This window comes from Tamandua tetradactyla, chromosome 2 (genome assembly GCF_023851605.1).
Source record: "Tamandua tetradactyla isolate mTamTet1 chromosome 2, mTamTet1.pri, whole genome shotgun sequence".
In the NCBI taxonomy this organism is placed as follows: Eukaryota; Metazoa; Chordata; class Mammalia; order Pilosa; family Myrmecophagidae; genus Tamandua; species Tamandua tetradactyla.
This window is the reverse complement of record NC_135328.1, coordinates 14,424,506-14,442,448: the sequence shown is the minus strand read 5'-3', so window position 1 is coordinate 14,442,448 and position 17,943 is coordinate 14,424,506. Positions and strand designations below refer to the sequence as shown.

The following is a 17,943-nucleotide window of genomic DNA, read 5'->3' as shown; positions in this document are numbered from 1 at the left end:
TCATCCAGGAGCAGACAAGCTGGTATCCAATCTTGCCCTGAATGCTGGGAATGCACAGATTATCCGACTGGCGTCTTCATTTGCAAGCCATTTTTGTACATGTTATAATTATGGAGGCTGTGTTGTGTTATAAACCACCCTGGCTGAAATCCATGCAAGGCCATGGAGGGAGGGTGGGAAATCCTGGGCTGTACAAGGGCAGTGATTCCCACCACTTCCTCTCCTGGACAAGAAGAGCGATAGGGTCAGGAGCACTGCAGGCTGGAGCAGGCCTGAGGGAGCGACTCCTCGTCCGGACCCACTAGAGGAGCGGGTGGGCAGAATTACAAGTGAGGACACTCTGGCCACAAAAAGGGGGCAGGGGGCAAACAGATGAAACCAGGTTGTTGAATGCTCTTTGCTGTTGAAGAGGGTGATGCATACATGGGATCCTCTACTTTGTGTTTGTTTGTTTATTTATTTATTTATTTATTTTTATTTATTTATTTGGTATGGGTAGGCACCAGGAACTGAACCCAGGGCTCCGGCATGGCAGGCCAGAACTCTGCCATTGCGCCAGCATTGCCCACCCTACTTTGTATTTATCTTTAAATTTCAGTAACATTAAAATAAAAAACAGGCAGGGAGCAGGGGAAATTGCATTAGTAAGTAAATTTTTTTTTTTTTTTTTTTTTTTTAAAGGGAGGAAGGGAAGGAAAGACAGAGAGAAGGAAGGAAGGAAGGAAGAAAGGGAAACATCTTTAAACATTTTCTTGTTTTATTGTATTTTGTTTGTTTGTTTGTTTTTTTTACATGGACTGGGGCCGGGAATCGAACCGAGGTCCTCCGGCATGGCAGGCAAGCCCTTTGCCCGCTGAGCCACCGCGGCCCGCCAGTAAATTTTTATATATCTGTAGTCCTAAATTAATGTTTTATATGAGCTAGTGGGTACTCAATAAGAAAAAACTTCTTTGACAGGGTATGTCTTTCAGAAGTAGATTTTTTTGCCCTTCCTTTATGAGAGCAACAAATGCTTGTTATAGGAAATCTGGAAAATAACAGAAAACCATGAAGAAGAAGAAGAAATCATTCTGGAAAACCACTGAAAATATCTTGTTTACAAAGATTTTTATCTCAAGGGATTGTACTCATGAATTTGGAAGAATTTAAACACCATGGGCTGGGTTATTTCTTCATTTCAAACTTTTTATTATAAATACATAGGAGTAAACATTTGGCAACATTCTTAATGTCCAATATGGAACAGAAATTGTTTCCAGAGAAAATCAATATATTGAATAAAAGAAGATACAGAACTGAGTCTGAAACCAAGATTTATGTAATGCCTCTCTCTAGCTATAAAATCAATGGAGACTCCAGGCATCAAACTGAAAATTATTTTTTATTTTTTTCAACCCTTTGTTAAAATTACCAAAAGCCAAGCAATCCTTCTGTGTTTAGCTTCTGTTGAAATTTTAAAAAAAGGAAAATATCTTATTAACTACAATGAAAAGAATAAATTCCTTCCTCCATCGCTGATTTTGAAAGGCAGGTAGTAACTTTAGGGGAAGATGAAGCCATCAGCCAAAGTGACTTTGTCTCCCTAACCTAGAATTGTGGGGCGACCGCTGAGCTGTAACCAAGGACAGCTTCACCCAAGCCAAGAGAGCATCTGAAAGAACCATGGGGGAAACTCGACAAAATCCCCTCCCCATTCTAACCTGAAGGCGACATCAAGACTCGGACTGGAAACAGCAATGGAGCTGACACCACAAAGAAAACAGAACTGATGCTCAGCTCCCCTGCGGGCTGTACAGAGTTAATTCTGACATCATAATCAGGCAGTGAAATGCTTTCACTGATTGTGCAACAAAAGGCTCTTTCTCTAACAATTGCTAATGAGTTAATATAAATTTAGACTCTACGTATATTCTAAATAAAAACACATTTTAGGAGTGGCAAACAGCAATACCTTTGATATAACATACATGTCTGTCTTCTTGAAGATTCAGTAGTTGCGTGTCCAGTTCAGGTTCCTGGCGTCCATGGACTGCCTACTGCTGGTGAGGTGTCCCTGTGCCCTTGGGTGCCGCGGCCCTCTGCTTGCCTGCTGCTCCAGTTTCCCAAGGGCTCTGACGCGGTCCCCACACCTGATCCTCACCCCTGTGCCTGGAGGGGGAAGCTAGGCTCCCAGGAGGTGCCGTGCCCAAGGCTGCACCTTGAGGACCCTGGGCTTTACCTGCCACTGGATGTCCTGGGAGGTAGGTGCAAGGGCACTAACCACCCACTTCGACAAGTCAGGTAGAAATTGCAATGCTTACACATTTCAAGAACTTCACCTTTTTTAAAACATACTTCCAAATTGATATCTTTAAGTGTTGAGGGGTAAAAAACCCTTTAGATCCATTGATGGGTGAAAACAACGTATCATGTATGGTGATTATAACATACAAAATGGGTGGTTGAAAAAAGGAAAAGAAAATGACATCGAATCCGCCTTTGGACCTTTGTAGTCTTTAAAACCTTCAATCAAACAATTATAGAAGAGGTGTTTTAAACACTTAGGAAGGCAAAAACAGTATTAGCTAATTACTGAAAAGGGCACAGCAATTTTTGTAAACCTCTCTTTGCATTTCTTGACTTGTTCTATTTTCTTTTTGCCTTTTTTATTTCACTGTAAAATTAAAAATTGAAAAATAAAGTTTCATATCACTTTACTAATCACTTAATTTAGCTCGTGGGTTGGTTTAAAGCCAGTATCTTCTTAATCTAAATGTATATTTTCATTTACATTTGCATATGTTCCTTGGTAACCTTTTAATTATAATCAATTAGAACAAACAGTTTCAAATATATAGTAAAATAGCTCAACAGTGAGGAACAGTCTTATATGCCCAGCACACAGAGTGCCAGCAGCCTCAGCGATTCTGCAATTAATGCCACCTGTCTCCCCACAGAACAGCCCCACCTGGGCAGAAACCTGGGCGTGAGCTGCAGATATTGATTGTGGGTCCTGCACTGTTTTTTTTCTCCCCTCAATAGACCTTTTAAAAAAGGCTATACCTTTTGTATTCTTATGAGGCGGAAGGTACTATTTAAATTCAGTGCCCAATTTTCAAATCCAAGTGCAGTATATCTCAGGTTGGGAAAACCTGATACCCGACGATTCAAATTCAGAGCAACAGATAAAATAAGGTGGACTCCACTAGAGGAAGCTCTCCCCTTTGCAAGGACCTGGGTGGAGAAGTTTGGCTGGAGAAGCTCAAACCTTAACCACTGGAACTTCTTCATCCTTCCCCATCCCCCACCCCTGGGCTCCTAGGCCCTCAGAAATGCACCTGTTCTTTTCCTGCACCCACCCACCCAGAGCCAACCCCAGGACAAGGACGGAGTTACCCAGAGCACAGGACACTTAAGTCGGACCTCTCCCTGTCTTCGCAGGAGACAATGCAGCCTCTGTTCCTAGTGTGCAGTCCCGCTCCCCCTCCCCCCACAGTCGGAAATGATGAGCCATGTGACCAGTCTTTTGGTTCTTCTAATTGCAGATTTTCAAAAAGGTTGCTGCAGTAACACCCGGCTACCTGAGACCCCCACTGGGTGGGGACCAGCAGCTCCCGAGACCCCCTAACTGCACCGGGGCACACAGTCAGGTGAGGAAGATGGAGGGGCTATGACAGGGTCTGCAAGACAGCCTGGTTACACCTGCCCTGCTGCAGGGCAACTGCCCACCTCGGCCCCCTTTCCAAAATGGGTCATAGCACTGGCCAAGGTCAGACAAGCAGTGGGAAGCTTAAGTTTGCTAGGTGGCAGGTGGTCAGTGGGGGGTAGTTCCAGCGGGCATGTCAGTGCCATTGGAAAGAAGGATGATGCCTAGGGAGTTACTCCTCCAGCTGGTTCCCAAAGGTACCACATTCTCACAGAAAGCAGGAGGGGGAAGTTCAAAATTCTATTAGCATGAGAAGAAAGGAGGGCCCTCCTGGGGCAGCTGTCACTCCCAATGCTCCAGGGAAAGATACCCCAAAAGGCACTCAGCAGAGGCCTCCCATTTTGAACCCAGTCAGGAGAGTCCTTAAACCAGCCCCTCCCTGCAAGTATGTGCTCTACCAGGGAGAGCACACGGCCCTGGAGGCGCCCGGACACCCCAACAGACAGACCTCACTGTAGACAGACCACCTCTTTCACACAGACTGAAAATGGACCAAAATGTTCCATAAGGTGGATGGAGGCCTCAGAGGTCTTTCCTTTAAGTAAGTGAAGGGCACACTGTAACTTTAACCCAACTACCAACTTCTCCTGTTGAACAGTCAACACTGCATATCCGGTTAGTGGGAACTTGGTAACTGGGCCCAGTGTTTCATGGCGTCTCCTCCTTCTACTGTGGGAAAGCTGTCATGCCCAGGGCAGCCCTGCACTCAAATCATGAGAACAGTGAGCTTGGCGGCAGCAAGAGATGGGAGGCAGGAAGGGCTGGGGAAGCGGGCAGAGACCTGGCCATCTAGGGTGCTTGCCCCTGTGTTCGGTACTTCCTCTTCCTCCCAGCCTTGCGGGCATGCAGGCAGGTCCAAGGTGACAGTTTGGTTCTCTGGTCCACGCCCCACACAGGCCACCTCTGTTGGCAGACTGGAGAGGGCACACCATATGAATGGGCTGATATACAGGGCTTGGTCTACTATTTAAACTACAGTTCTAACAAATGAAACAAGCCAATTTTTTTTTTTTTTTTTTGCATGGGCAGGCACTGGGAATCAAACCTGGGTCTTCCGCATGGCAGGCAAGAACTCTGCCTGCTGAGCCACCATGGCCTGCTCTCAAATTTTGTTTTTGAGTGTTTAGGCACTCTTTAAAAAATGTAAAGCACTGGTAACATGGAGTTGTTTCCCTGGATGGACTTAACTGGGTCAAAGTGTAACAAGGAAGATCAAAGCATTGGGGGGCACTGGAAGTCGGGTCTGCCAGAGCCTACTTGTCACAGCTCTGGACCAAGCCAAAGGGGAATGGCTGCTGAAACCCAGGACTCAGCAAAGGGTGGAAAACCCATCTGCACATCAGAATACCAACTGCATTCAGTTGGAAAGAAAACTGACATTTGAGTTGTAAAACTCGGGCCACCCATGGATGCTGGCCACACAATCACCAAGTCAACAACCTGCCTGCGCCCAGCCCTGGGTGCCACAAGCTGCCCCTTCTCTCTAAGGCATTTCAGTTTAGACACTGACTGGCTGGTAGAAGTGCCAGGAAAAGACCAGGGGCCTTCAACCAAATCAGTGCAGGTAGGAAACAGTTCGTCTAATGCTGCCCCAGGAGGGAGACCCTGGGAAAGTGTCACTTGTTTGCTTTGTTGTCAGGGCACTTCCCTGCCTGGACTCCAGTTCCTAGTGGGAAAGGGGGAGACTTGACCCGAGTGCTATGCTTCCGACACCATCAGCACACATGGTGTCAGGGGACTCTATGGTGCCTACTCATTTGCACAAATCAAGATAAGGAAATTCAAAATGCACATGTGGTCTACTATCTTGCAGCACGTGATTAAAAATAAAGAACAGCAGTGCCCATGTAAAAAGAAGTTTATTTAGATTTCATAATCACCTAGTACTTGAACAAGATGAGACACCGAACAATACAGGCTTTGGAAGTAGGAACCGAACAGGAACCTAATGCCCTGGCTGGGAGGCTGGGACCTGGGGCGTTGGCCATTGTGCTCACTGGCCACTGTGCTTTCACATGATCTTCTCACTGGAGGCTCTAACTGCGGTTTTCAGAAGATGCATTCTGGTCTCTTGGGACTGGAGGATTTCTTTATATAAGAAGTGTTGTCCCATGAGCTTCTCAATACCTCTGGGGTGTTTTAGCAATTCTCGGGGAGGGCATCGATCGCTGCCTTCCTCAGGTTGCACTGCAGGTACAAGAGGATATTTTCACTAGCAATCAGCCAAAAAGTACCAGTCGGTCTCGGAGTGTCTTTACAGCTGGCTGTGATAGTAAGAGCCAAGTGTTTGCTAATCTAAGACTTGCTTTGGGGACCACACGGAAAACTGCAGTTAAGAATGCCCTACAAAATCGAACCACTGTATTTTCCAAAATATTTCTTTACAGCACTTCAAATAATTTACAAAAACCACAAAAATCATATTTACCAGGATACCTCTGTTAAATAAAACATGGTTTCGTGTTGGTAATGTATATACATGGCCTTGGAGAGCACCTGTCCCTACCCTTCCATCACCATGGCACCCACGTGCTCACAGATACTCACAAGTACACTGCTTTCAGTGAGTGTAGCGGAGACCAGGACGGGGACTCACAGCTGGAGGACTGAACCCCTGATGATGGAGCCGGCGCCTTCCTCCACGGAGGTATCACTGAATTCACTGGCATCGCTGCCCCGGGCCTCCTGGTCTTCCTGACCTCCGTCAAGGACCCTCCGTCTGAGCCGCAGGTCTAATAGGTTTTCTTCTGCACCCGAGTTCCGCCTGTCGTGGAAACCAAGCCCAGCCTGGGACTTCCGGTTTGCCCAGTGTCCACTTTCCTTCTTCATGAGCAAGTGTGAACCTCCAAACACAGGGCTAGGGCCCATCGGGGCCTCTCGGAAAGTGGAGAAGGATGGCCCCTGCAGAGGCAGGCTCAGCGGGGAGCTGAAGAGGCCTGCTTGCTTGCCCCCCCATGAAACGCTCTTCCCAAAATGGAACAGCTGGGTGGAGAGCAGTGGAGAAAAACCTGCAAAGGGCAGGTTTTTCTTGGAGTCCATGGCCAGGCTGGGCAAGCACCTGGCCTGCCCATCCGCCCCTTTCTCTCTCTCACTCCCAAGGCCCCCCTTCCATGCTGGATGTCTCCCTTCTGAGTTCAGCACCCATGTACTTGGCAGCCTGCTCTGTTGGGCAAAATCAGTCCAGGGGATGGCCTGTTCTGCCTGGGGCCGGCCACTGAGCAGAGTGTGACCCACCACCTCTGCTCCTGGGCTCTGAGTTGGTAAGTTTGGACTCCGACAGCTGACCTGAAAGGGCCCAGTGCTTTCCACTTCAGCCACAGCTTTGGAACAGCTTGGCAGCTGATTGAAAGCATTCTCAATAGCTATGGGCTCGAGCCCTCTCAGGTTCTGGTCTCTGTTACCATAAACACTTTTCCTGCTTGCTGGTGACCCTTTGGCAGATATGGTCCCACTGCAGCTCCTGGGAAGCACAGGTTCACACTTTGCCAAAGCAGCAGGGAGGCAGGCATGCTCGGTGCGGGTGGCACTCTTCCCGCCCTGGCTGAAGACACTGGCTGCACTCTGCGCCCCGGCTCTGTCAGTGCCCCTCAGCCCTTCACTTGCTGGCTGGGGGGCCACCCGGCGCTTCTGGCTCCGTGTGCACACGCCGAGCTGGGCACTCTGTGCCAGAGCTGGGTCTTTACTGCACACCATCTCCGGCCTGGGGAGGGCCCCTGCCCCAAGTGCAGTGGGACCTCCTCCTTGGATTTCTGAGCTGTTCATGGACTCCTTGGCCTTTTCAGCCAAAAACTTTCTAATCTCCAGCTCGATGCTATCGTCACTGTCCACTGAGCTGCTGTCATCGGACAGGGACATGGGGCTGGAAGCCAGACTCTGATTTTCCATTTCAGGGGAGAACCAATTTCCTTCTGTGCCTTTTTTCCTTAACTGGAAAGCCAGGGGTACCTGCTCATTCCCAGCGCCATCTGGCTTTGCTCTCTCGGCTCCACCAGTGAAGAGATTCAAAGGTTTTCTTACCATGTTCTCCCTGTTATCTTTTTTGGATTTTGAGAGGCAGCTTTTCAATAAATGAGGGCTCTTATCTTTCAAGTCTTTCTGGAAGCCCCCTAATTTATCTAAAAACTGGGTCTCAGTGGTGCTGAACCTAACCCGCTTCTTGCCCCCACCTCTGGGTTCCTTCACTCTTTTCTTGAGCTTCCGCTTGGAGCTCAGCAAGTCCTTGATGGCAGTGTCCAGATCTTCATCACTGTCCAGCGAGCTGCTCTTGTCGTCTGAACTCTCTTTCTCATCTACACCTCTTACCTCGTCCACCTTGCCATGGCCTTGGGACACAATGCCTCTGGCATCTGGGGCCGTGTGCTCGTTCCCAAGTCTGACTGTCTTGGAGGGAAGAGGCTGAACCCTGGCCCAGCCGTCTCTCCCTGGACCCTCGCTGGCTCTTCCCTGGCCCAGCGAGTCCCACCTGCCTGGGCAGGGCAGCGCTTTCCCCTGCCGGTGGTCAGCGTGCGGCACACTCTCGCATGAGGGCTCTTTTGTTTTCTTTGCTGTTGATGGTCTTATGGTGTGGCCACCACCTCTGCGTTTTCTCTTGCAGCTCAGTGATGAGTCTGGTGCTGTAGAGAGAGGGCCCTTGGGGCTGCTGGGTGACAATGGTGGGCTCTCCATGGATTGCGGGTGGCTGTCAGTACTGGCCTTCAGAGCCAGAAATGTCCGGATTTCCTGCTCTATGCTATCATCACTGTCCACTGAGCTGCTGTCACCGTCAGGGCACGAAGGTACCTTAGGGGCATACAGGAGTGCGTTTGTAGACAGGAGCCTGTCGCTGCCTGCCACAGGGTCCGGCAGAATGGTTTTGGAAATGTCCAGGATGGCTTCTGCACACATCAGCTCAGCAGATGTGTCTGCCCGGCACGAGGACCGTTCCACAGCCTCACTCTTGGCAGCCGTGTTTATGGGAGGCGTGGGACCTGTGGTTTCCTTCTGTGGCCTGGGGGCTCGGTCGGAGTTGAGGCTGCCAGGGTCGGCGCCCACAGCCTTGGTGGGGGGCTGCTTCTTCCTGTTTGGTCCTCTACGGTGGGGGTCGGGCAAGGCACTTTTTGTGGAATTGCTTGTGCTGTGTGAGGCAGGGTGGGGTCCCCGGTCCTCTCGGGGCTGGGCTCTCTGTGGTGGCTCCCCGCCTGCTTCCTTCCTTGTTTTCTCCAGCTGGTATAGCTGGATAGCCTCCTCGATGCCATCATCGCTGCTGGAGTCCGACGCCTCAGGGCCTGGGGCTGTGTTCCAGGCCCGCGATGCCCTCCGCCCACTGCTGATACTCCTCCTAACGCCAGCTTTGGTCTGTGCTGCCTCTGGAGCACAGCAGGCAGCAGAGGGCTCAAGTGCCGCTGGTTTTGTGTTGCCAGAGTTCTCCAGCTCAGTGGTGGCCTTTGGCTTAGGGCCTCTGGGCTGCACATTGGTCTTTGCCACTCTGGGAGGTTTTCGGAAGACAAACTCCTTGCATGAGCCTGTCAGTTCCTGGCGATGTACCTTAGTGGTCAGTTCTTTGTTGGGTTTGCATGCCTGTTTTGTAGGAATTTCACTCGGGTCCAGTTTTTTATCCAGGGTAACATCACACTTTTGGCTTTCGAGCTGCTTTTTTTCATTCAGAAACTGTTCTATCTCCGCCCGTATGCTCTGCTCGAAAGAGTCATCACTGCTCACGCTCACGGGGGAGGTGGAGCCATGCTTGTCGCCGGCTCCCATGTGGCCGCCAGGGACCCCTCCCGAGGTGGTGCCAGCACCAGCCACTGTTGGGTGTGGGGAAGGTGTGGAACCGCCATGCGGAGGCTCAGGTCTGCACCGACCACCCCACTCTGCAGCCCCGGAAGGCTGGGCCTCTCTGGGCAGGGGCTGCGCAGCACCACTCTTTGCCTTCAGATACTCCTGGATGGCTTCCTCAATATCTCGGTCCACAGAGTCGTCGCTATCTGAATCCAGAACCAAGGGGCCAAAATCCGCAGCTTCCTCCTCCTCCGTGGGGTCAAAATCGGCAGTGAAAGCACAGGCAGCAAAGGTGGGCGGCTCACTCAGCAGAGCAGGGTGGGCAGCCAGCCTGGCCTCTCGGCACCGCTCTGCCCGTGGGCTTCTCTGTGCAGCGTGCCCATCGCTCATTCCCCAGGCGGCCTCGTCGCCCCGCAGCGTGCTGAGGATCATCTGAACCTTGGCGCTCACTCCTGCGCCTGCCCCACCCTCACCGGACTCCAAGAGGCACCCAGGAAGCCTAAAGCCTCCGGAAGGGCCAAAGGCCTCCCATCTGGACTGGAGAGCAACCACAGGAGGAGCCTTCATGAGGAACATTCTAGCAGGCAGGGACGGGCGTGTGGAGAAGCGAGTCTCTTATGTCTCTGCCCGTTTCACATCCTGGGAGGAAAGGAAAGCACACTGGGGTTACACGTCTGGGAAACCCACCTTGTCTGCTCATGTTGCATGCGGCCCAGAGATGTGGGCTGGAATTAGAACCGAGCATACGGCTGGACGCCCTGGAGTCAGGGACGCACGCTTCCAGGGCCCTGGTTCCCTCCATTGTCAAAGGAGGAAGATCTGCAGCCCAGGGCTGCTGTGAAGATTCAAGAGGATGCTTCTGGACCACCCGGCACTGTGCCCATGCCATACACACACAGGTACTCTTTCCTGGACTTTCCTTCCTTTCTTTGAGCTTTCATTTTCTCTGGAAAAGAAGAATATTTACCTCAAAAGGTTGTCAAGAGGTGCCAATGATATAAAATCTGCAAAACGGCTTTGCAGGTTAAAAAGAGTAACTATGGGGCGGGCCGCGGTGGCTCAGCGGGCAAAGTGCTTGCCTGCTATGCCGGAGGACCTCGGTTCGATTCCCGGCCCCAGCCCATGTAACAAAAACGGAGAAACAGAATACAATAAAACAAGAAAATGTTTAAAAATGTTTCCCTTTCTTCCTTCCTTCCTTCCTTCTATCCTTCCTTCCTTCTCTCTGTCTTTCCTTTAAAAAAAAAAAAAAAAAAAAAAAAAAAGAGTAACTATTAGGAATCCAGTGTTAGCCACGCTCACAGGTAGAGTCATCCTTGACAGGCCAACAAGTTCCTGGAATAAAAAGTAATATGATGTGAGCAACTCATTTCTCAGACACCTTTAAGAATTTATGAGAGCGTCTCTGTCTTAAAATGTCTAGCATATCTTGGCCAGATGGTCTCCTGGGGTCAAGTCACTGTGTTACGTAATTGGCATACTGGTTGCCCCAAACACGACCATGTGCCCTTCTTTATCCCATGCAGGCCACACCATAGTTTCTATGTTGCAGACCCAAAGTGGCTGCTCCCACACAACTGCTGGGGGGTCTTGGAAACACCTAAAAGACCTGCTCAAAGACAGTTGTTCCATTAATGGTCTGAGATTAATGTAGCTGCAAATACCACAGTCTATGAGGACAATACAAGTAAACTGTGCAACTGTTAATTCCTTATATCTCTCTCTGAACAATAACATCCCCACCTGAGTGCAAGGCCATCCAAATCCAAGGGGACACCACTGGCTGCAGCATTTGTGGCCACTGGGAATTTTAATTCCTCCGAAGAAGAGCATGAGGCAAGGCTGTCACCTCTCCCTGACCCAAGCACCTCAGCAGGTGGGCTGGAACTGGTATATAGACTTGCTTTGCTTCCACTGTGGAACATTTTCCACCAGGAACTTAACCAGAACAAACACATAACCTGGTGCTTACAAACCACAGGTCTTTTCCAAGAAAACACGGTCTGGTCACCTAGACTCATACATTCTTTCACAGTGAAACTAAGTACTGAGCCAGAGGGCACGAAAAATTCACAAGTCAGTCATTTGCTATCGCAGGCACATATCCAAAAAGCAAAACTGGTATGTGAGGATTTGTGGCAATTACAAGGCCAGGTTTGGCAATTACAAGGCCAGGATTGATGATGGTGATCATCAGTTACAGATGTTCTCCAGGCATTTCAGGAATTGGGTCTTCACCATCCTTCTTAGGTTCCATAGAATCCTTTGCCCACTTTCTTTTTTTTTCAAGATCGCTGACTGCCAGAATTAAAGAGAATTGGAAACATCTAACTCAGAGGCTTAAGTTATAGTTAATACAATTTTTTGCAAAGAAATACTACTCATTGAAGGGTTCAAAATTAAACTTTATAAGCACTTATTGTAAGACCAAATATATTTAAGCACAACTACTTTACAATTTTCCTGGACCATACATCTGACACTGTAGATTAGGGTTAGGGTCGTGGGAGAATTTTTGAAGCTATCTGCGGGTCCTCAAATTCTGGCATCCTGCCATAGCTCAAAATGCCCCCTTGAAGTCACCTTCTGGGAGATGGCCCCAGACACCAGGGAGGGACCAACAACGGGGCGGGGGGGGGGGGCTCTCACTGGCTAGACCTGTGTTGTCAAAATTACAGCAGTTTAAAAATACATTCACTTGAGCCTGGAGGTTAGCTGGGAAGAATCTTAGTGGGGAATGCTAGCTTCTTAAATAGTAATACTACAGGAAAAAGCAGACCCCAGGGCAGGTCTAAGGGACCCCAGCGCTTTCTATTCCAGGTAGCAGAGCTGGGGGAGGGACTTTTCCAGAGGAAAACCACTCTGATCTCTACTAACTGTGCTCACCACACTTTAAAATGTTTGTAGGCAGAGCTTGGACTTCTAATGAAGAGTGTTCCGAATTGCTAAATTACCTGGTTCAAGAATGAGGTTAAAAAATCAGAGATGGAGTCTCCCAGCGACAGCTTGTGGCTTTGAGATCATCAACTACACGAGATGAATCATTCTGGATAACTCTCCGAAACCATACTTGGAGAGAAGCAGTTGGGGCTTGGTCAGACGGCAGCTCTACACACCAAGTGGCCCTGGACGGGTCTCCTGCGTGGCTATGGGGGCCAGCTTGGAAGAGGGGAAGAATGTAAAGATCGGTGCTGACACCTTCCCAACCTGTAGAGATTCAGTACCAACCTCAAGCTTTCTCATCTGACCAGTCTGGCCACTGGTAAGAAAATGTCCCCCAAACACATTTCTCAGCTCATCATAAAAGCACTTCAGTGGGAAGCCTTCAGGACCGGCTTTCACCCAGGGCTAGGGGGGTGGGGGGGCATGCAAAGGAGAAGAGGGGGCGGTTCCTCCGCCAAACTGAGTGGGCTCCCACTAGAATCGAGCTCAGCCTACTAGAAGCGCCGATACTACAACATCCTCACATTTCCACCACACAAAGCTGAGGTGCGATTCCTTGTGACTGTGGTAAGACCCTCACAGCTCGACCTGCCCTGACCCTTCACCCCAGGCGGCAGGCGGGGTACCCACCTTCCTGCGGGGAGCTCTGCTCCACCACTCCCCCGCCCCCGCCTCTGGCATTCCCTCTGCCAGAAGAGGGATTCCTCCACCTGGAAACAGCTCGTCCTCCCTTGGCCAGGTAAGTGCGAACGCCTCCCGCAAGGAAGAGACCCGGCCTCGGCCTCCACGCGCGTCTACGCCCGGGGTTCTTTTTCTTGATTCCGTGGACTTGGGGCTTAAGGCCGGGGAGCTCCGTGACCCTCCCGGAAACTGCGCCCGGGTGCAGGGCGCAGGGCGCGCGGCATTTCCGAGGGAGGGCCAGGGCCCAGGGCCCTTCTCCGGGCCACCGCGCGCCAGGGCCGGGCCGGAAGCTCTGCCCGGCGGGGCCTCACCTGCGCCTCACCTGGGCCCAGCCGGGCCCCGCCGCCGTGCCGGCTCTCGAGGAACACCGGGCGCGCGCGGAGGCGAGGAGCGGCGCGGGCGGCGGGCCGCGACCCTTCGCCCGGCCCGGGTCACAGACGCCGCCGCCCCAGTAAGGCCGCCCCCGCTCGCCGCGCGCCCCCTTCCCGAGAAGCCTCCTCCCCCGCCCGCCGCGGCCTGCCCCGTGCGCCCGGGCCCGCCTACCCGCGGCCGCTCACCTCGGCCGCCGGCCCGGGCGCCGCTCAGCCCGCCCCGCGCCCGCGTCCCCGTCCCCCGGGAGGAGGAGGCGGTGGCGGCGGCCTCGGGCTGCGGCCGGGGCGGGGCGGGCCGCGGGTGGGCGCGGGGGGACGCGGCGGTCGGGCCCCCGCCCCTCCAGCCCGGGCGCGCGGTGGGAGGTGCCGGGGAGGCGGGGCCGCGCGGGGGGCGGGGCGACCCCCCTCCCGGCCGGCCCCCTCCCCGTTACTTACCGGGCGGTGGCGGCGGCGGCCGCGCTCCGGAAGCCGTGCCCGTGGCTGGGCATCATGGGAATGGCACGGCCGAGTTCCGGGGGAGGCGCGCGGCCCGGCCGGACCCCCGCCCGCGAGAGCGCGCCCACCTGCCGGCCGCCCGGCTCCCTCCCGGCCCGCGGGGACGCTCCCACCCCTCCCCCGACGAGGACGGGAGCCCGTAAAACGCCCTGGGGACCGGGGGCGAATGCAATGGCGCGCCCCACCCCCTGCCCCCCAGTCCGAGCTCTGAGGGCGTGGACCCTCCTGTCCCCAGGGCCTGAACCGGCGCCTCGTCTGCGCGCTGGGAGGAAAGCTGGGAAGTGCGGGCCGAGCCCCGACCTGACCTCGCGAGGGCAGAGGCGAGCAGCACAGAGCTGAGGGCCTGGGGCCCTCGGGAGGCGCACCGGTGGGTGTCAGAAGCCCCCAGGCTGCGCGAATCCGTGGGCGCCTGGAACCGTGGCGACACCTTCTCCCTCATCCTGCGAGGCCTTTACCGCCTCCTTTTGGCTTTGGTTTTACGGAATGCGTCCAGGTTAGGCCGGGGACCCCTTCTCAGGGCCGCGCCCCAGTGCAGAGGTATGGATCTGAGCCTGAGAAAGCAGAAGTCTCTAACCAAGGTCATTCTGTAGGGAAGCAGGGCAGCCTGTAGTCAAGTCCTCCGTGTGTCATTTTCAGGTCCTCGCGGGACTGCGTCTCTTCAGTCTACAAATTGCCACTGAGCACCTACTGATGAGTGCAGGTTCCTAGGCCCAGCTCCCTGTTTCACTGGAGAACCGAGGGGCAGCTTGACCCTTGCATACATCTGCTGCCAGGTTCTAACTGGAAGAGGACAAATTCCAAGGAAAGAATTTGTGTCCTGATTGCCAGGTCTGCTGGGAGCCCCAAGAGACACTGTCTTTTAGGATGGCCTTGGACGGGAAGCCGGTTCTAGTTCCATGTCTGCCATTTACTGATTTGTAACCTTGGAAGTCTGCAGTTGACGGATGACAGCCCAAGGCCCTCATGTCCCAGGTGCTGCTCAGGAAGCTGGGACAAGCTGGACCCTCTCCTTACTCACTGGGAGCGCTTACTCTCTGGGGAGGAACAGACTGTGAGACACAAGCAAGACCCAAACACTGTCTCTGCCAGGCATGTCTGGGGGTGAACTGGGAGTTCATTTCCTGTCTAGAAAGTGCCAGACATTTGACAGGATCATAAACCAAGACATTTTCCTACAGGGGAATTTTGGGGCAGGCCAGATGAGTGTCAAGAAACCCTGACATTATTTTAATGCCTGAATCGATTTTTTAAATAAACTTTTCCCACTATAAGAGTGATATCCACTCCTTGCAGAAAGTTTTAGGAAAATGGACCTAATTAATAACCTGATTACCCAGATATAGGGACTATTAATATTTGGGCATGTTTCTCCACCGTTTTAAAAATAATACTATGGTGACCACGTCTTGACAGTGTTTTTGGAGCTCTTCTGAGTATTCTCTTAGGATAAATTCCTAGAAGAGAGACTGCTGGCCAAAGTCTATGATGCATCTTGCCAAAATGCCTCTAGAAACGCCAGATTAATGTGCTGTCCACCCACTGCATGAATGAGCATGCCCGTTTTCCTACACTTGCCTGCCCTGAATCGGGTCATGCTGTTATGTCTTTGGCAATCTGATAGGCAAAACAAGCCTTTTCATCACTTTAATTCTAATTTTTTTGACTGCTGATGATGTTGAACATCTTTTCATTTTATTGTTGGCTGTTTGGGGAGTTGTCTATATGAATATTTTCCTTATTGATTTTTTTTTGCAAGGGCAGGCATAGGGAGTCGAACCTGGGTCTCTGGCATTTCCTTATTGATTTTAAGAGTGCTTTCTACTAAGGATTTTAGCCCATCTCTACCAAGTACTCATGTCCACTGAATTAATTTTCCCCTTTGCCATTTTTCTCTTGATTTTGGATTTATGTCTTTTGTTTGCTGTGAAGAAGCTTTAAACTTTTATGTAGCCAAATCTCTTGGATTTGCTGACTTTGGATTAAGACCTAGAATGGCTTTTTTTTTTTTTTTTTTTTTTTTTGGTGCATGATCTGGGAATCCAACCGGGTCTCCCCAGTGGAAGGTGTGCATTTTACCACTGAAACACCCATGCACAATAGAATGGCTTTTATGACTCCAAAATAAGCATTTGCCAACACAATGCCTACATTTAAAAATAAAAACAATTTCAGATACGCAAGGCTTAATTGAAGGCTTTCTGTGGGACTCAGGCCTCCCCAGGGTAGTAAACAGTGCTTTCTTCAGTCCTTTTTGAAGACACTGGCCTTCAGGTACTCGCTTTTTCCAACTATGAGAAGTCCTTGCCTTCTGCATCTTGTGAGGCCTTTATCCAAGGAAGAAGCCTCTCTTTTCGTCAGTTTTCCCATTGTGAGAGGTGCTGGCTTCAGCAGCACCGACACTTGTATTTTCCCTCTAACCAGGCTGCTATCTGAGCAGGGCCAGGGGCCTCCAGCATCAGCCTACAAGGTCACCTTTCCCGGTTCTAGAAGTAGTCTCATCTGCCACCTAGGAAGCTGGGGTCTCCCGAGTCCCAGCAGGGGATCAGGGGAGCAGGGAACCCCCGGTCTTTCTCTACTCAGCCAGGGCTGATGCTTCTCAAACAGTAGTCAGTAGCTGTGTGGTGGGGAGTGGGCAGCAGCGGTGGGCTGGGCAGCCACATGGGGGGCCTCCAGCCCGGCTCTGGGCCCTGCGTGAGCCATTTCTCCCCATGGAATCTCCGTTTGCCCTTCTGTAAGGTGAGCAGAGAATGTGTAGGGCTCCCTGCGGTCACTCTGCAGGTGAGAAAGGCCCAGGAGACAGCAGGGGGCTCGAGCTGGTTCTTCTGGGAGAAGCCCTAGGTCCCCGATTTGTTTCTGTTTTTCTTTGAAGAGATCATGACTCCAAGGAAACTCATATCAAAGAAGGCACCACTTCTCCCTCTGCATGTCAGCAGATATGAGAAGGTTTGATGGTGTCTTATAGACACACATATATAGATATTAATTTTAGGGAATTGGCTCATGTTGCGGTGGGGACTGGAAAGTGTGAAATCTGTTGGGCAGGCTGGAAACTGGAAACACAGACAGGAGTGGATGCTGCAGGTTTGAGGTAGGATTTCTTCTGTGGGAAACCTCCGTTGTCACTCTTAAGGTCGCTGTATCTGTTTCCTGGCTGCTAAACCAAATGCCATACAGCGAGTTGGCTTAAACAGTGGACATTTATTGGCTGGCGTGAAGCTAGGAGAAGTCCAAAATCGAGGCATCGGCAAGGCAACGCTTTTCCCCCGAAGTCTGTGCTATTCCAGGGCTGACTGCTGGGATCTTTGGACCTTGGCTTTTCTGTCGCATGGCATTACATGGCAGCGTCATCTTTCTCTTTCTGGTTCCACTGACTTCTGGTTTCTTGCTTGTATTAGTTAGGGTTCTCTAGAGAAACAGAACCAACAGGGAACACTTGCAAATATAAAATTTATGAAAGTGTCTCACGTGACCGTAGGAACGCAGAGTCCAAAATCCACAGGGCAGGCTGCGAAGCCGATGACTCCAATGGATGGCCTGGACGAACTCCACAGGAGAGGATCACCAGCCAAAGCAGGAATGCAACCTGTCTCCTCTGAGTCCTCCTTAAAAGGCTTCCCATGATTGGATTTAGCATCACTAATTGCAGAAGACACTCCCCTTTGACTGATTACAAATGGAATCAGCTGTGGATGTAGCTGATGTGATCATGACCTAATCCTATGAAATGTCCTCATTGCAACAGACAGGCCAGCGCTTGCCCAATCAGATGAACAGGTACCACAACTTGGCCAAGTTGACACCTGTCCCTAACCATGACATTGCTCTTCCCGTGGCTTTTCTTTTCATGGCTATTTTCTTTGCTTATAAGGATTTCAGCCACGTTGGATGAAGGGACACCCTCATTCAGTCTAGGCACACCTTACCTGCTAATATTTTCAAAGGTCCTATTTGCAAATGAATTCACAGTCACGGGACCAAGGGTTGGGACTGGAACATGCCTTTTTTTTTTTT

The 17,943-nt window shown here is 51.4% G+C and overlaps 1 protein-coding gene and 1 long non-coding RNA gene across 12 annotated transcripts; one reads left to right on the top strand and one right to left on the bottom strand.

The window, feature by feature from the left end:
* The first annotated feature begins 879 nt into the window (after positions 1-879).
* LOC143666272 (uncharacterized) lies at positions 880-17,515 on the top strand. The gene is made up of 4 exons (XR_013167482.1): positions 880-2,240; positions 3,525-3,629; positions 12,350-13,124; positions 14,569-17,515. It is a non-coding gene; the product is annotated as an uncharacterized LOC143666272 (long non-coding RNA).
* PPP1R26 (protein phosphatase 1 regulatory subunit 26) lies at positions 5,526-13,931 on the bottom strand. Of its 11 annotated transcripts, XM_077139760.1 has the most exons (6): positions 13,016-13,342; positions 12,397-12,601; positions 11,186-11,740; positions 10,190-10,388; positions 6,233-10,081; positions 5,526-5,872 (listed from the first exon to the last, which is right to left on the bottom strand). In XM_077139760.1, exon 5 carries the CDS (start codon positions 10,016-10,018, stop codon positions 6,278-6,280), a length of 3,741 nt encoding a protein of 1,246 aa, XP_076995875.1. In that variant the 5' UTR covers positions 10,019-10,081; positions 10,190-10,388; positions 11,186-11,740; positions 12,397-12,601; positions 13,016-13,342; the 3' UTR covers positions 5,526-5,872; positions 6,233-6,277. The 11 variants fall into 11 exon arrangements, with proteins under 11 accessions (XP_076995875.1, XP_076995912.1, XP_076995951.1 ...); XM_077139797.1 differs by lacking the exons at positions 11,186-11,740; positions 13,016-13,342 and adding an exon at positions 13,873-13,924; XM_077139836.1 differs by lacking the exons at positions 11,186-11,740; positions 13,016-13,342 and adding an exon at positions 13,873-13,889 and having other exon boundaries at positions 12,397-12,511.
* Positions 17,516-17,943: the final 428 nt, after the last annotated feature.